We start from the raw sequence: 16,593 nt of genomic DNA, 5'->3' as shown, positions 1-16,593 counted from the left end.
TTAAATACTGGCAACTAATTTTTTAAATGTTTAAAACACTCTATGGGCCAAATAAAACATATGTGCAGACTGCATCCAGCCAGTAGCCTCCAGGCCATAGGCTTGGCAAGCAGACCTTTAGCCACGACCCAGCCCATCCTTCCTGGGACCTGCTGGAGACCCAAGTCCCTGACTCTCAGGGTATGTTGGTGGGCCCAGAAGAGGCTGCCCCTGGTGCTGAGGACTCACCCGCTTCTGCAGGTGCTCCTCGGCCCTCCTTGGGGGTGCAGCAGCCATTTTCCACTGCTCTTGAGGCTTCAGGCGGGGTCTCAGCTGCACCCTCTCCCTCTGCTGGGGCCCCGCCCTTCTGCCCCCCAGCAGGGCTCCCCTCCTCTGGCTGGGGCTCACTCCGCTTCTCCAAGTCCCCGTTGGGTAACAGCTCTGAGGAGCCTGAGTCCTGGGCCATGGATGGGGACTTGGAGGTCACCGCAGGGTCCTTTGGCGTGTCACTGCTTTCCACCTGCAAATACAAGAAAGATATCCAAAAGGAGGGTTAGATCAGTAGGCTTAGCCTGTTTCGGATTATTGACCGCTCTGAAATTCTAGAGAAGGTTATGCACTTTCTGTCCAGAAATTGTGTTCATATAAATCTTCAAGCAAGCAGATACATTCACAATTTTGCTTTCAATACCAAAGGATTCATGGGCTTGACCCCTTGAAATCACGGGTCTGTGGACTCCAGCTTAAGAAACAGGAAAAGAATCCAAGCAGGTTTGGCAGCCTGGTTGTACTTCTCAAGGGATCTGTACCCCCACCCCACCACCACTCACTGAGGTTACATAGGATGTCCAAACCATCTCTGCAGCCCCTGTTCAAAAAGAAATGCTCTGGCCAGGCATGGTGGCTCACACCTGTAATCCTAGCACTTTGGGAGGCCGAGGTGGGTGGATCACCTGAGGTCAGGAGTTTAAGACCAGCCTGATCAACGTGGAGAAACCCCATCTCTACTAAAAATACAAAGTTAGTCGGGGATGGTGGTGGGCGCCTGTAATCCCAGGTACTCAGGAAGCAAGAGAACCGCTTGAACCTGGGAGGCAGAGGTTGCGGTGAGCAGAGATCGTGCCATTGCTCTCCAGCCCGGGCAACAAGAACAAAACTCCGTCTCAGAAAAAAAAAAAAAAAAAAAAAAGGCTCCTTGTGCCACCTATAATCCAATAAGAAGCCCCTCCTCCAGAAGGTTGCAGTGCCACCAGATCAAATCTGGGACTCAGTCTGGTCTGTCTTCTGTGGTCAGTGCTCTCCCAGCTTTCCTCTTGATCTCTTGAGGCATGAGAGTCGAAGGAGGCCCCCTAGAAAAGCGTTCTGTGGGCTCATAGCCTAGCACAGCCTTCTCCCTTGGCCTGGGCCGCCCCAGATTCTTTCAGGCACTCAGACCCAGAAGAGCAAAGGCTCTGGCAAACAGTTTTCAGGCTCTGCAACAACCCTTCCTGAGCACTGGGGTCTCTCATTCCCTTCAAGGGAAATCATTTCTTTATCCCCTAGAGTCTAAGAACTGAACTCACTAAGGTTCCAGGTAATAAAAATCAAATAAAGAATAATCGTGGCTGTCTGTGCGTATCACTGCACAGTGGACAAAGCTCCTCACTTATTACCTCCTCAGAGTTTCTGAGCCTCCCTGGGAAGCAGGTGAGGAACCTGAGGTTCTCTGAAATTTTGTGATTTGCTGCAGGTCACAGGCTTTGCAAGGACAAAGCAAGAGCAGGAGAGCCGGGTGCCTGCTGTGTGCTCTGCTGTGTGTATATATTCAGTCCTCAGCCATCCAGAGGCAAGTGGGCCAGGACACCTCAAGAAGAATGGAGGTGTCCAGCATGGGACAGGAACAGGCAGGGGTCCCCACGGCTCGACACTCTGCCACACCCACGGGCACCAGGCTGCACTCAGCAACTCTGCCGCGCTGGCTCGGCTCCTTATGCAGAACACCTACCCAGTAGAAAGGCAGGGACAGCATCAGCTCAGCAAACCTCAGATAAGGCACTCAGCACCTCGGTTTCCCCACCTGTCAGATGTCTAGACCAGAGATGACTGGTCTAGACCAATGGAAGTTTTGTCTTTTTTGTCTTTTTTTTTTCTACTTATAAAAGTCAGACACATATATCATAAAAAAATCAAACTATAGCCGGGCGTAGTGGCTCATGCCTATAATCCTAGCACTTCGGGAGGCTGAGGCAGGAGGATCACCTGACGTCAGGAGTTTGAGACCAGCCTGGCTAACATGGCAAAACCCTGTCTCTACTAAACATTAGCTGGGCGTGGTGGCGCATGCCTGTAATCCCAGCTATTTGGGAGGCTGAGGCAGGAGAATCACTTCAACCCAGGAAGTAGAGGTTGCAGTGAGCTGAGATTGCGCCACTGCACTGGGCCACAGAGCGAGACTCCATCTCAAAAAAAAAGAAAATCAAACTATACAAAAAAATGAATAATGCTAAAAGGTTAAAGCTCCTATTTCAGCTCCCTACCCCCAAAATCTCTCCCTGGAGGTACCCATTATTAACAGTTCAGTGAGCATCCTTTCCAGACTTTTTCCTATGCATTGACAATCATGTGTAAGTTACATGTTTATACATATGTATTCATATACACACTCAGATCCAGAAATGTTTTTTTCCAAAAGGGTATCATACTAGTCGTAATGTTCTGCAACTTGCTTTTTCACTTAACAAGCAGAGTGGGCATCCCTCCATCCCAGTGCAGATGGATCTGGATGCTCCAAAATGTATGCATGCCGTTCCCTGATGGTGGGCATTTGGGCTGATTTGCTTTTCGCTGCAGTGAATACCCTTGCACTGACAGCTCTGTACAGCTGCGTGTTTCCATGGGACGGAGTTCCAGAAGTGGTCTGGCCGGGTGAAAGGGCCTGTCCAGCTAAGTGTGCAGAGATACTGCCAAATTCCCTCTAGAGTTTCCCACCACTCAAGTGCACAGCCTGAGAGAGCACTGGGTCTCCAGCCCCTCCCCTGCAAAGCCCTATTTCCAAGGCTGCTTTTGTTCTAACGGTCTAAGACTTGAACTCTGAACCCACTGTTATTTGGTGAGGAACCCCAGAGGTGGCAATTAGGGACAACGGCCTTGGGAAAACAAAAACAAAAACAAAACCAGAGTCTTCTCAGGTATGCTTTCCTCCCTGGACGGGGACCCGGGCACAGGGAGCAGCTGGAGAGGGAGCAGAAGGAACTGCAGGGCCTGCCAAGCTTCTTTCCTGCTGTGCGGGGCGGCTGGGCAGGCCTGCTTCCAGGAGGGAAGCGCCCACAGAAAGCTGCATGTGTGTACTCCTCAGCAGTTGGAGGCAGAGGGCTGCAAAGAGAGGAAGAGGAGGTGACTGGTGAAAGCGAGAAGTCCTCTGCTGTGCCTGGGGGCTTGGGCTGATGCCAGCAGAGTTGGGAAGGTCAAATCCAGGAAGGAAAGTGGACCCCTGCCTATCACCCCTGCCTCCATCCTGTGTGTCAGGACCCTCCTCAGAACTCAGAACACCTCTCCTCCCACCCTGCTTAAGCAAAGAGGGCATTTCCAGCCTAGAATGGTCCTCCCTGGTGTAAACCCTGTCTGTCACCCTTCAAGGCTCAGTCATGAGCCCCAGCAGCCTGAAGAGTGGAGTGTACCCCTGCACTGACAGCCACCTTCCAGGGTCCAGCTGTGCCAGGTACCCCAAAGCCCCCAACATGGCACTACCACGGAGGTGTGCATGGGGTCCTGTCTGGCCAACTTGAGCTAAGAAGCTTAGGTCAGAGACAGACTTTTGCATGGCTGCATCTTCCTTTCTTCTCATCATTTGCTGCCTTGCAGACACCTCAGATTGGGGCAGGTTCTGAGCCCCGCAAAGCTGCTGGAGGCAACTCCACTGTCACTCACTTCCTGCCTGGGACCACACGGCCTCCTCTCATGCTGGGACTCACTTCCTGTTGACTGCTGACTCCGTAGCATAGAGACCCATGAGGGCCGACTCTGAGGCCCAACCCAGTCATTCATGCACACTAGTAAGCCCTGCCCTGGCCTCTACTCACTAGATGCCAGCACCTCTCCCCAGTCTGCAACAGCACCAGAGGCGCCATTCTCCTAGAGATGCCCTCAAAACCAGGTGGGAGTCGGGCACGCTGGGCAGATGATGGGGGAGCAGGGCATGGTGCTCATTTCCAGCCCCAGGTTAGCTCACCAGCTGAAATCCCCACTCCCGCATCTGGTCCACACCGTCCTCTGCCCAACCATCCCCTCCTGCTCATCTGCTCGCTCAGGTTCTGGATGAGCCGATTCAGCCAAAGTTCTGGGGTTAGCGGGGGCCCATGACTTCTGCCACGCTCAACCCTTAACTCATCCTACCCATCAAGAACTCCCTCAAGCTAAGTGTGGCCCCTCACTGGGGCTCTCTGGGGCTCAGGGTAACCAGCAGGACAAAACCATCCAGAGGAAGGAACAAGGTCCCAGTCAAATGGCCTGAAGCAACTGTCCAAGTCTCTGGGGAAGAGCTGGGCGCTCACTGAAGGAGCCATCCCTGGTGAGAAGGGCAGAAACCTCAGCCTGGAAGCCCAGAAGGGAGGGGTACCCCAGCCAGGCCTGGCCTCTTCTGCCCCCAACTCCATGCCCTCCTCCCAGCCACTCTCCTCCCCTCCTTTCCCCTGTCTCCACACCTTGTTGACCTCTGGAGGGCAGAGACTTTGCTTGATCTGGCTGGACTTAGCACGGAGTGGGGCACCTCACAGGTGCTCAGCCAATATTCACAATTGATTCGTGAATGGCAAAGACGAGGCTAAAACTGAGAACCTCCTGCACGCAAGCTACAGGGAGTTTCAGCTTTGCTGCCATGTCTGTTAAACAATCTGCTTTTGTTTGCTTTTATTTTGACAGTCATCTTGAAAGGAGACATAGCACACCCCTGAGATACTCATGTTGCCCATTATCTGGGAGAGGGCTGGGTTGCGGGTGCCGACCATCCTAGAAGGCACCACCAGCAGGTGCAGCTGCAGGTGACAATTTCCGAATGGGAAAAGCCGCAGTAAGTACCCATCACTTCTCCTCCCGTGGGGGGCCAGATGGGGGACACAGGAGGGTTGTGAATCTAGTATCATTCTAGATTTCAGTACAGCTCGGTCCTATCACCCGCTGTCCACCTACTCCCAGCCGGTATGCCTCACTTTGGGTCTTCAAATCCTGCCTGCCACTTCCTGGGGTCCCTCAGAGTTTGCCACCCTTTGCTTTCCTTCTGGGCAGAACCCCCACCTTGCCTCCGGTTTTTCCTCAGTCCTCTCCTGTGAGCCGCTTTTCGAGGCAGGTTAAGGCCGTAGTTCTCAACTGGGGCAATTTTGCTACCTCCCCACCAGGACATTTTGGCATGTGTGTGAAGACATTTTTGGCCACCACATGGTTGGGGAGAGGTGCTGGCATCTAGTGAGTAGAGGCTAGGGAAGCTGCTAAACACCCCACCAGACAGAGGACACCCCCTACAACAGAGATTTAGTCCAGACAAAATGGCAATAGTGTCTTTGAAAAACCCAGGACTGAGGGTAGGGGCAAGGACAGAAACTGCCTTTATCTAAGGAACGCTTTTTTTTTTTTTTTTTTTGAGATGGAGTTTCACTCTTGTTGCCCAGACTGGAGTGCAGTGGCGCAGTCTCGGCTCACTACAACCTCCACCTCCTGGATTCAAGCAATTCTACTGCCTCAGCCTCCCAAGTAGTTGGGATTACAGGTATCCGCTACCACACTTGGCTAACTTTTAGTATTTTTGGTAAAGATGGGGTTTCACCGTGTTGGCTAGGCTGGATTCAAACTCCTGACCTCAGGTAATTCACCCGTCTCGGCCTCCCAAAATGCTGAGATTACAGGCATGAGCCACCATGCCTGGCTTAAGAAACACTTTTTTTGGCCAGGCGTGGTGGCTCACGCCTGTAATCCCAGCACTTTGGGAGGCTGAGGTGGTTGGATCACAAGGTCAGCAGATCGAGACCATCCTGGATAACATGGTGAAACCCTGTCTCTACTAAAAATACAAAAAATTAGCTGGGCGTGGTGGCGGGCGCCTGTAGTCCCAGCTGCTGGGAAGGCTGAGGCAGGAGAATGGTGTGAACCCGGGAGGCAGAGCCTGCAGTGAGCCAAGATCTCGCCACTGCACTCCAGCCTGGGCAACAGAGTGAGACTCCGTATCAAAAAAAAAAAAGAAACACTTTTTTTTTTTTTTTTGAGACAGAGTCTCGCTCTTTCACCCAGGCTGGAGTGCAGTGGCATTATCTCAGCTCACTGCCACCAGGCCTGGCTAACTTTCGTATTTTTAGTAGAGACATGGTTTCACCATCTTGGCCAGACTGGTCTTGAATTTCTGACCTCGTGATCCGCCCACCTCGCCCTCCCAAAGTGCTAGGATTACAGGTGTAAGCCACTGTGCCCGGCCTAGAAACACTTTTGTAAACTTTTAAAAAACTGGGATAAAACATATATGACATTTACCATTTTAACCCTTTTCTTTTTTTTTTTTTTTTTTTGAAACGGAGTCTGGCTCTGTCGCCCAGGCTGGAGTGCAGTGGCCGGATCTCAGCTCACTGCAAGCTCCGCCTCCCGGGTTTACGCCATTCTCTTGCCTCAGCTTCCCGAGTAGCTGGGACTACAGGCGCCCTTTGTTGCCCGGCTAGTTTTTTGTATTTTTTTTAGTAGAGACGGGTTTCAACGTGTTAGCCAGGATAGTCTCGATCTCCTGACCTCGTGATCTGCCCATCTCAGCCTCCCAAAGTGCTGGGATTACAGGCTTGAGCCACCGCGCCCGGCCTATTTTAACCCTTTTCAAGCGTACTTTAAGTACACTCTCATACAGCCTTTACCCCCATCCATCTCCAGAACTTTTTCACAATCCCAAACAAAAACTCTGCCTCCATTCAGTACTAACTTCCCAGTCGCCTCTCCCCCAGTCACCACTCTTCTACTTTCTGTCTTCTAAGGAGCATTTTAAAGTCTGTGTGTGGCCGGGCGCGGTGGCTCAAGCCTGTAATCCCAGCACTTTGGGAGGCCGAGACGGGCAGATCACAAGGTCAGGAGATCGAGACCATCCTGGCTAACACGGTGAAACCCCGTCTCTACTAAAAAATACAAAAAACTAGCCGGGCGAGGTGGCGGGCGCCTGTAGTCCCAGCTACTCCGGAGGCTGAGGCAGGAGAATGGCGTGAACCCGGGAGGCGGAGCTTGCAGTGAGCTGAAATCCGGCCACTGCACTCCAGCCTGGGTGACAGAGCGAGACTCCGTCTCAAAAAAAAAAAAAAAGTCTGTGTGTGGAAGGATCTGGACCCCTCGGCCCCTTGTAGTTGGCAGGTGTGGACAGCTGCTGACCCAGCCTCGCCCTGAAGGGTGGGGGTGAACCCACCACACCCCTCACTGCTGTCCCCTCCAATGCATGCCATGTTTGTTTACAAAGTGCTTTCTCACCCAATCTCCTTACACCTCATACCTCCGAATCTAATTATCTGTGTACTGTGGCCTCCCTCCTTAACTGTGAGCCTTGCATTATTTCACATTTTTTTGGGGGGGGACGGAGTCTCGCTCTGCCGCTCCAGCTCACTGCAAGCTCCGCCTCCCGAGTTCAAGCGACTCTCCTGCCTCAGCCTCCCGAGTAGCTGGGATTACAGGTGCCTGCCACCATGCCTGGCTAATTTTTGTATTTTTAGTAGAGATGGAGTTTCTCCATGTTGGCCAGGCTGGTGTCAAACTCCTGACCTCAGGTGATCCGCCTGCCTCTGCCTCCCAAAGTGCTGGGATTACAGGCGGGAGCCCCGGCCCGGCTGATCTTATTTAACTTTGTGGGCCTCTCCACCTACGGCTCTCTAGCATCCCACACAGGACTGGGCATACATATGCTTATAAAATTAATAAATGTAATTTTCAAAGGGATCCTGGGGGAGCTGGAGCGATGCTCGCTTTTCTGAGGCCTGCCTTGGGTCACACGCCTCTGAGCAGTAAAGCTTCCAGGACGGCCCAGGTATAGGGGAGACATCTGAAGACCGACTCCCACTCTGGGTTGAGTCTCAAAACAGCGCAAGCTCACAAACGCCCCCAGGGTTCGGAGAAGGCACAGGTGGCAGTGCAGTGCCCAAGAAAGGCTGGGCAGAGGCTGGTGGCCTTCCCCTGACCAGCGCCCAACTCAAGCAAAAGCCAGAGGCAAGGCAAGGAGGAGCCCTCTGCTGTGGCCTGCCGAGCCGGAACCAATTCTCCAGCCCTGCCGCCACCTCCTCTTCCCCCTTTGCCCAAAGTCTGGGCGAGACCCAGACCTCCTGCCCCTCCTTCACTCCAGGCAAAGCCTTGCCTCCCAGGGTGGGGCAAAGTCTGAAACTCCTAATAGGGGGAGGTGATTTTTTTCTTTTTTTTAAGAGACAGGGTCTCGCTTTGTCACTCAGGTTGGAGTGCGGTGGCACAATCACGGCTTACTGTGGCCTTGAATTCCTGGGCTTAAGCAACCTTCCCGCCTCAGTTTCACTAGTACCAGGGACTACAGATGCCTGCCACCATGCCTAATTTTTTATGTTTACGGAAGTAATTAAAAAAAAATTTTTTTCGAGATAAGGTCTCACTCTGCTGCCCAGGCTGGAGTGCAGGGGTGTGACCATAGCCCCCTGCAGCCTCAAATTCAACGATTTTCCTATCTCAGCCTCCCAAGGAGCTGGGACCACTGGCGTGTGCCACCATATCCAGTTAATTTTATGGAAGTGATTTTTTTTTCTTTTTTTTTTTTGAGATGCAGTCTCACTCTGTTGCCCAGGCTGGAGTGCAATGGTGTGATCTCGGCTCATTACAACCTCCGCCTCCTGGGTTCAAGCGATTCTCCTGCCTCAGCCCCCACTAGTAGCTGGGATGACAGGCGTGTGCCACCACATCTGGCTAATTTTTATATTTTTAGTAGAGATGGGGTTTTGCCATGTTGGTCTCGAACTCCCAACCTCTGGTAATCCACCTGCCTCGGCCTCTCAAAGTACTGAGATTACAGGTGTGAGCCACCACGCCCAGCCAGAAGTGATTTTTAAGTATTGCTTTACTATTGTTATCTAAAACCCAGGAGGAGGAGAGGTGAGGGTCATGGTACAGGGGAGATGAGTCCCTGGCACCTGGGGCAAGGAGCCCTGTCCCCAGGCTGCAGCCCACATGCAGCACTCACCCAGGAAGGGGGGGTTCCATGGGGGTGGAGGATGGGTAGATGCCATTCTCCCTCCTCTCTTGCCTCTTCCTTTCCCACCAGGAGCTCCTCTTGCTTACTCTCCCAGAGCCCAGCAGATAGGGGGGTGACCTCACCTTGGTCACCCAGAGGGCCGGACCTGCCATGGTGCTTTTAAGGCCTCCGTGAGATCCATTCCATGCCACCCAGGAACCCTGGCATCAGGCCAGCCACGGTCTCTTCACCGTCACATGCACAGACTTGAGAAGGAGGCGCCCCCACGCCTGCAGACACCCACTGCCAGCCACAGGACAGAGGGGTGCGAGGAAGCCGTGCGATGCCAACACAGACACGCCAATGAGCCCCTCCACTTGTACCGCAACTCCTCGCTCCTTCCAGTTCCTCAGCTCTGCAGGCCCATCACCCCTCAACTAGCCTGGATTTTTCCAGGTTGACTCTAGTTTCAGGAAACAGCTGCATGTCCACGTAAGCAGGGCAGCTCTGCCCCCGAAGCATTGGCACCGGGCCACGACTGCCCGCCCCCGCCCTTCCTGCAGCCCCCTTCCCCCTGGCAGCCCTCACCAGAGATCTGATAGCAGCTGGAAGTGGCCTGTGGCAGGGAGAGCCAGAGAGGCCCACCCCATGCCCACTCCAGGAGGGGCCAGGGGTCCCCAGATGCCCCCTTGCTCAGCCTTCCTGGGATGGACGGAGCAGGCTCCAATGCTATGGAGCTAGGACCCTGACTCCTCCAATTTCCCTTTTCCCTGTAGGGTAGCTAAAAGCGCCACCAGTGGGGTCAGGGATGGTGGGACCAGAGGCCACAGAGGGATGACTCCGGAAACTCTGGTCCCAGCCCGGGCACCCCCACCAGGTCCTACCATTCCCCTCACCACATCTGCTGGGAGCTGCCTGTCTCCCTCCTCCCCAGAGATCTCTCCACCCGTGTGTCTGAGGAGAGACCTCTGGGCTCAGCAAAGCCTTAGAGGTCACTCAGTCTGTGGCCTAGCTAGGTCGTCACAAGCCACGGCAAACGGATGCCAGAACGACCATGCGCAGTAAGTGGCCGGCCCACTCAGGGTTCTGTTTCCAGCGGGTAACTGGTCCACCTGGAAGAGGGCCTGGCTGTGCTCTTTGAAGTCAACCTCAAAGGATTTCAGAGTGAGCTGGAGGCTCCCTTTAAAAAGCCATTATGCTGGCTGGGTTTGGTGGCTCATGCCTGTAATCCCAGCACTTTGGGAGGCCGAAGCAGGCAGATCGTCTAAGGTTGGGAGGTCGAGACCAGCCTGGCCAACATGGTGAAACCCCATCTCTACTAAAAATACAGAAAAAAAGGCCTTTGAGCCCCCTATGCTCAGGCCCGCTCCCACATTGTGGAGTGTACTTTCATTTTCAATAAATCCCTTCGACCCTAAAAAAAAAAAAAAAAAAAAAAAAAATTAGCCAGGCATGGTGGTGCACCCCTGTAATCCCAGCTACTCAGGAAACTGAGACAGGAGAATTGCTTGAACCCAGGAGGCAGAGGTTGCAGTGAGCTGAGATCGCGCCACTGCACTCCAGCCTGGGCAACAGAGTAAGACTCCTCTCAAAAAAAGAGAAGAAAAAAAAAAAAAAAAAAGCCCTTACGTATGAGAGATCCCATACGTTAAGTAAATCTCTTTTGAAGTTGCTTCTGTTTTCAATCTCTGCCATCCCTAGAGTGACAGGTTTGTAAGAAGGGAACCCACCATGGAAAATGGTGCTGTCTTTTCTGTGCTTCGTTTACCTTTCTGAAATTTCAAATGGGTGTCCTCCCTCCGCTCCCCAGCTGTGCTGTGCTCAGCCCACCACACCCGACATGATTTCATAGCCTTAATCACGTCCTCTCCTTTGTCTCTGCAGACCGGGGAGTCCTAATCTCTTTAGTCTGTCCTCTCTTGGCAGCCTGGCCTTCCCCTTGATCAATTTAGTGCCCTTCTCTGGAGATTTTCCAACTCACTCATGGCTTTCTTGAGGTAGGAGAACCAAAATGTACAAAATTCTCTAGGTGGGGATGATGAAAGAAAACCCATGTCAACAGCTCTCCTCAGATGCGTGTGCCAGCGCGTACCTGCAATGGGAGGAACGATGCAGGTGCAGCACAGGCCCTAGAAAAGCTCATGGGGCCCCAGGAAGGCCACCAAGAACAGGACCTGTGGGAATGAATGACTCGCTGAAGGTGGCCCTGGGATGTGGAGAGATGAAAATAAACACAGGGATTATTTTTGGAAAAAAAAAAAAAAAAAAAGGAGATTCTGAGATTCTACTTAAATGCTCCCCAGATAAGATCAGCTATGTAAGGTGGCCTCAACAGGGGCCCCTTCCCCATCTGCTCCCTTCCAGAAGCCTCGTCTCTAACAACAACGCTGACGCTGTCCCTGTTGTGCCATTGCTAGGACCTCCTTTCACCCCTTCCTCTCCAGCGTTCCCAGGGCCAGCAGCACAGGCTTGGCCAATTCTGCCCCGCCACCGCTACCCCCCACAGGCCCTGGGACTTTGCTGGCGCCCCCGCCCCCTCCCCTCTTCCAGCATGTGTTCATGTTCGGGGATGAACGCCATGCTCACGGGTGCCAGAGCCAGTTTCTCAAACACGACTCCTATCACGTCATATCCGCCTCCTCACAACCTTCCAGATAACACATTTTTCAGAGAGGATAAAGAGTAAAAGCACCTCAGGCTGCCTGCAAACTACCTTTCCAATCAAGATTGAGAACATTTTTCTTCTTGTTTTGAGACAGGGTTTTGCTCTGTCACCCAGGTGGAGTGCAGTGGCACAATTAAGGCTCACTGTAGCCTCAACCTCCCGGGCTCAAGAGATCCTTCTGCCTCAGCCTCCCAAGTAGCTGCGACCACAGGCGTACCACCATACGCAGCTACTATTTTATATATATATAATTTGTTTGTTTTGAGACAGAGTGTCCCCTGTAGCCCAGGCTGGAGTGCAGTGGTGCAATCTCGGCTCACTGCAAACTCCACCTGCCCAGGTTCAAACGATTCTCGTGCCTCAGCCTCCCAGGTAGCTGGGACCACAGGTATGTGCCACCACGTTTGGCTTTTTTGTATTTTTCGTAGAGATGGGGTTTTGCCATGTTGGCCAGGCTGGTCTTGAATTCCTGGCCTCAAGTGATCCACCCGCCTCGGCCTCCCAAAGTGGTGGGATTACAGGCATAAGCCATTGCACCCAGCCCTGTATACATTTTTCAATGCATCCCTAATCCCCTCAGCCAGGCCTGTGTCTATGTGCTCACAGCCCCTACCTCTGGGCCTCCCCACACTCTCCCTGCCCTGCATGCCTTCCTTCCTCCACACCCACCTCAGCAAGGTCCTGGGGTCAGGGGTGCCTCTCACTTTCCCCTTGACTTCTCCATATGTCACCTCCCTTCTAAGGCCCAGGTCAAGCCCCACCTCCTCCGTCTTCCCTGGCTTCCCAGCATCCTTAGGAGTCCCACTGCACTTAAGTCCCCACCACGGGCTAGGCCCTTCCATGCGGGACTCCAGTAGCGGGTGTCGATTTCACCGCTCAGGTCGGGGAGTGGGTGGGTGGAGCTGCAAAGTTCATAACCATAGGCTCTACCTCACAAGCAGTGTGTCGGCCTGTCTTCCTCACGCCTTCCAAAACATGAGGCGACAGAGTGGGCAGCAGCATGTACTGATGCAGACTCACAGGAAGAAGAGCCACCTCCGGGAGTGGGCCAGGGGCTGCAGCCCAGGAGTGGGAGACACTATGTCAGGAAGTGTGCATAAAAGTGAGGGGCACCATGTCACCGAGCCGAGGTCCGAAGGGTTAGCCCAGGAGGGGCTCTGATCTGAAAACAGACAGGGGAGCTGAACTCTGTCTTAACTTGGAGAAGAATCAAAGGTCCTGTCAGGCTGGAAAGCTAGCCAGTACTGCAAACTTCCAACAGCTGCCCTAAGCTGTACCTAGCTGACTTTTGCTACAGAAGAATGGTTCCCTAACTTCCCCATTTGTACCCCAAGTCATCTGCTCTGAAGTGGGGCAGTTTGCTCTCTTGGACTGGCTCACTCCTGTGGTGTTGGAGGGTCAGCCCTAACACCGGCTTGGGCTCAGCTGAGCTCAGCACCAGCACCCAGCCCCCTCCTCCTCCTCCCTCCCTCCCTCCCATTCTGAGTTATTCTTAGCAGGAGGTGACCTCAGAGTGCTCCCTCTGAGCAAAAATAACCCTGGAGGAAGTTGGTGGGTATAAATTGTCAATGAATAAATACGCATCGCTAGTAAATAGGGGATGGAGCCCCACAGGGCCACTCACCCCCCAGGGCCTGCTGGGCAAAGGCAGAAACTCTCCCTTCAGGGCTCCAACCAGAACCACACAGGAAGGACAAAGGCCTCTGCAGGACTGTCTGGGCTGGTGACCAGGCAGGAACCAGCTTCAGACACCCACGTTTGTCACCCTGCAACATCCTTAGAGGCTGCCCTTTCCTCCCCACCTCACATCCACACTGGCTCAGCTCCACGCACTGGCCCCCACCTCCCCATCATGGGCACTGGCCAGCCCGCAGGCCCTGGCCCAGGTGCCAGCTCCCTTCCTAAGCCCCGCCCTGCCCTGCAGCTGACTTCCTGTTTCCTGTTGCCGGCTCTGACTGCAGCATCCTGGCTCTCTGGCCAGTGCTGCAGCCAACTAGGCCGTTGCTGGTTTTAAGCAGGCCCACCTCTTCGCCCTCAGCCCCCTGCAGCCTTCGGCACTTACACACAGGCTCCCTGGTATTTGTGTCAATAACTCTCTTCAGTTATATTTTCTTTGTATGCTTTTTGGACCAGTTCCACACACTTTTTCCAGCAGCCCTGAATTCACATGTTAACTTAAAGACAACCCCTGGGTAGGTACCCAGGAGCCAAACTGCATGGCTGCAGTGATAAGGAGGAAAGAGCACCACAGGCTTTGCAGTTGAGAGGCGTGAAGTCCAAGTCCTGATCATCTTCTCTGAACCTCAGTCTCTTCTTCTGAATGTGAGGATAATGAAAGTGGTCCCCAACTACCTCATACAGGTTTGTCGGCATCAAATAGGGTAACCCCTGTAAAAGGCCTTTGTAGGCAGTAACATGCGGCATAACTGTGAACCTTTATTGCTGGTCTCTGCCCTCAGCGTGGCACAGCTCAGTGACTATGCAATGGTGGTGCATTTTCAAACTGTCGGGGATGAAAGCTCAAGCTTTGGTTTCAGATTTTTAAATTTTCAAGGCAACAAGAAATGATATGGTTGTAAAATATAAAATCACAGCACGTGGATGTGGCAACATTATCACATACACATAAAAGCTTCTGAATAGTTATACTCAGTTCTGTACCGACAGGTAACAACCAGCGCTTCTCAAAGTGAGGTCTGCAGACCACTAGTCCCATGTGTGTGATCGGTGGGCTTGGAACTTGTCTTTATCAGTTCATTTTTATTAATTTTAGAAACAGTTCGAGAAGGGAGAGGCCAGTGTGGGTCACAGTGGCTGAACTGGGCTTCATTTCCAGGCTAGGTTCTGCTGCGCTGCGGTGCTGGGGCAGGCGGAGAGAAGGCAGGCTGTGGAATTGTGTAAGGGGTGGGCAGGAGGAGTGGCTGGCTGGTGTGTTTGGGGAGCGGTGAGAAGGTGAGGTTTCTGCGGCCAAAGGGGTGGCATCAGGCATAGCAGGGGAAGGAGTGGTCAGATGGTGAGGGGCTGGAATTCAGATCTTGTCCACTAAAAAATGGAGTCCCCGGGGGTTCCTGAAGAGGGACGTGCCGGTGCTACATTTACTGTGATTATGTGTGGCCTCTTCTCTCCAGCACACTTGGCTGAAATAGAAGGCATCTTCCTCTGGTGGCTTCCCGCACATGGTCATTGCTCAGGAAGTGGAAAGTGTTTGTCGTAAAGAGAGCACACTGGCCTGGGCATGCAGGGGGCAGGTGGAGTCTGGTTTGGGTGAGGGCAATGCCAGGGGGCAGAAGGCACCCAGGAACAGATGCCTGTTGAAGGCCAAGAAAGACAGTCGTTGGCGGCAAAAGGAGGAGAGAGCCCAGGATTTCTCGGGCTTGGGGGTGGGACCTGGTGAGGGCACTAAGTGGGTGTACCTGGACCCTCCCTGTCCAGCGCTGGCTGTGGAAGGCCACAGCCTCCAGCCAGGGTTTCATCTCTTACTTCCCAGTCCCCATCCCCCATCACACCTGTCAGGACCTGAGCCAAGCTCCCTCCCTAGGTTTAGCTGGATGACACACTCAGCTGTTTTAAAGCTCCTTGGCAAATCTATTGCCAGGGCCACAGCTGCAACAGGTCCTCAGAAGCCCTCTCTGCTGTGCTCCTGCACGGGAGGGGAAGAGTCCAGGACCAGCACCTGTGGCTACAAGGGCTGAGCCTTGGCTGCAGCAGGAATCCCCCAACATGGGCTCCCAGGAAAGACCGTGCTGGCTGCTGTCCTTGGGGTCAGTCTCTCTTGGTTCCTCCAATGTGCAAGGAGTCGCTTTCCCAACAGCTGACTTCCCAATCAGCTTTGCCTTTCCCATGCTCCTCCTCACCCTGGGCCTCTCCTGAGAGGCCAGGAGACTGCAGGTGTAACCTAGGACTTATGCTAGAACACATCCAGACCACGAGGGGCATCCCAGGGCTGCTGAGAGGCCGATGCTGGGCCCCCACCCCACAGGCCTGCACCCCAGCCTGGTGGACACTGGGCCCTGCAGTGGAACAGGTTTTTTACACAGCCAGCTCTGTACGTTGTTTTTTTGAGACGGAGTCTCGTTCTGTCGCCCAGGCTGGAGTGCAGTCGTGCAATCTTGGCTCACTACAGCCTCCGCCTTCCGGGTTCAAGCGATTCTCCTGCCTCAGCCTCCCGAGTAACTGCGATTACAGGTAGCCGCCATCATGCCCAGCTAATTTTTGTATTTTTGTAGAGACGAGGTTTCGCCATGTTGGCCAGGCTGGTCTCAAACTCCTGACCTCAGGTGATCCACCCGCCTCGGCCTCCTGAAGTGCTGAGATTACAGGCGTGAGCCACTGCGCCTGGCCCAGCCCGCACATTTGAACTCTGTTTTGCTGTTTGCCAAGTGCCCCAAGATGTGGACAGGGCAGGCTTTACTGGCAGCCGTATTTTCCCAATGAGGAAGCAGCCCAGAGAGGTTAGGTGACTCGCTCAAGGACACATGCTGGGAAGCATTAAATCAAGGTGCTGCTCTTCTGTCAAACTACGGTTGCCATGGCCTCCTGAAGAGGAAAGGTTTGGCTGGGCAGGGGCAGGTCTGGCCTTTGCTGAGGCTCCTTGGCGCTTGCAACATTTCATTCTCACAGGGGCGAGGAGGTTTTCTCCTCTATTTTTAGAAGGCGGACCTGAGGTTCAGGCAGCAGCTGTTCAAGGTTACACAGGTGGCCAGTGGTGGAGCCAGAATTTGAACTCAGGTCTCTTGGACCCCAAAGACAGTGTTTTTCCTTCTGCACTGGAGCCTGCTTC

The 16,593-nt window shown here is 53.5% G+C and overlaps 1 protein-coding gene and 2 long non-coding RNA genes across 14 annotated transcripts in view; all 3 read right to left on the bottom strand.

The window, feature by feature from the left end:
- The window catches only part of DNMT3A (DNA methyltransferase 3 alpha), a 109,275-nt gene that overhangs the window by 48,072 nt on the left and 44,610 nt on the right, over positions 1-16,593 (bottom strand). For all 12 annotated transcript variants that reach the window (XR_003721836.2, XR_003721835.2, XM_015111837.3 and 9 more), the window contains exon 4: positions 229-499. Coding sequence is in view for 7 of the 12 variants with exons in the window: in XM_015111837.3 (XP_014967323.1) it covers positions 229-499 (271 nt within the window). In the remaining 5 variants the exon portion in view is untranslated. The remainder of the gene's footprint in view (positions 1-228; positions 500-16,593) is intronic.
- On the bottom strand, positions 2,082-16,078 carry LOC144333874 (uncharacterized). Its single transcript, XR_013403006.1, has 2 exons — positions 12,935-16,078; positions 2,082-2,199 (listed from the first exon to the last, which is right to left on the bottom strand). It is a non-coding gene; the product is annotated as an uncharacterized LOC144333874 (long non-coding RNA).
- LOC144333876 (uncharacterized) lies at positions 9,157-10,591 on the bottom strand. The gene is made up of 2 exons (XR_013403008.1): positions 10,522-10,591; positions 9,157-10,317 (listed from the first exon to the last, which is right to left on the bottom strand). It is a non-coding gene; the product is annotated as an uncharacterized LOC144333876 (long non-coding RNA).

Source organism: Macaca mulatta, chromosome 13 (genome assembly GCF_049350105.2).
Source record: "Macaca mulatta isolate MMU2019108-1 chromosome 13, T2T-MMU8v2.0, whole genome shotgun sequence".
NCBI lineage: Eukaryota > Metazoa > Chordata > Mammalia > Primates > Cercopithecidae > Macaca > Macaca mulatta.
This window is presented reverse-complemented; position numbering and strand designations above follow the sequence as displayed.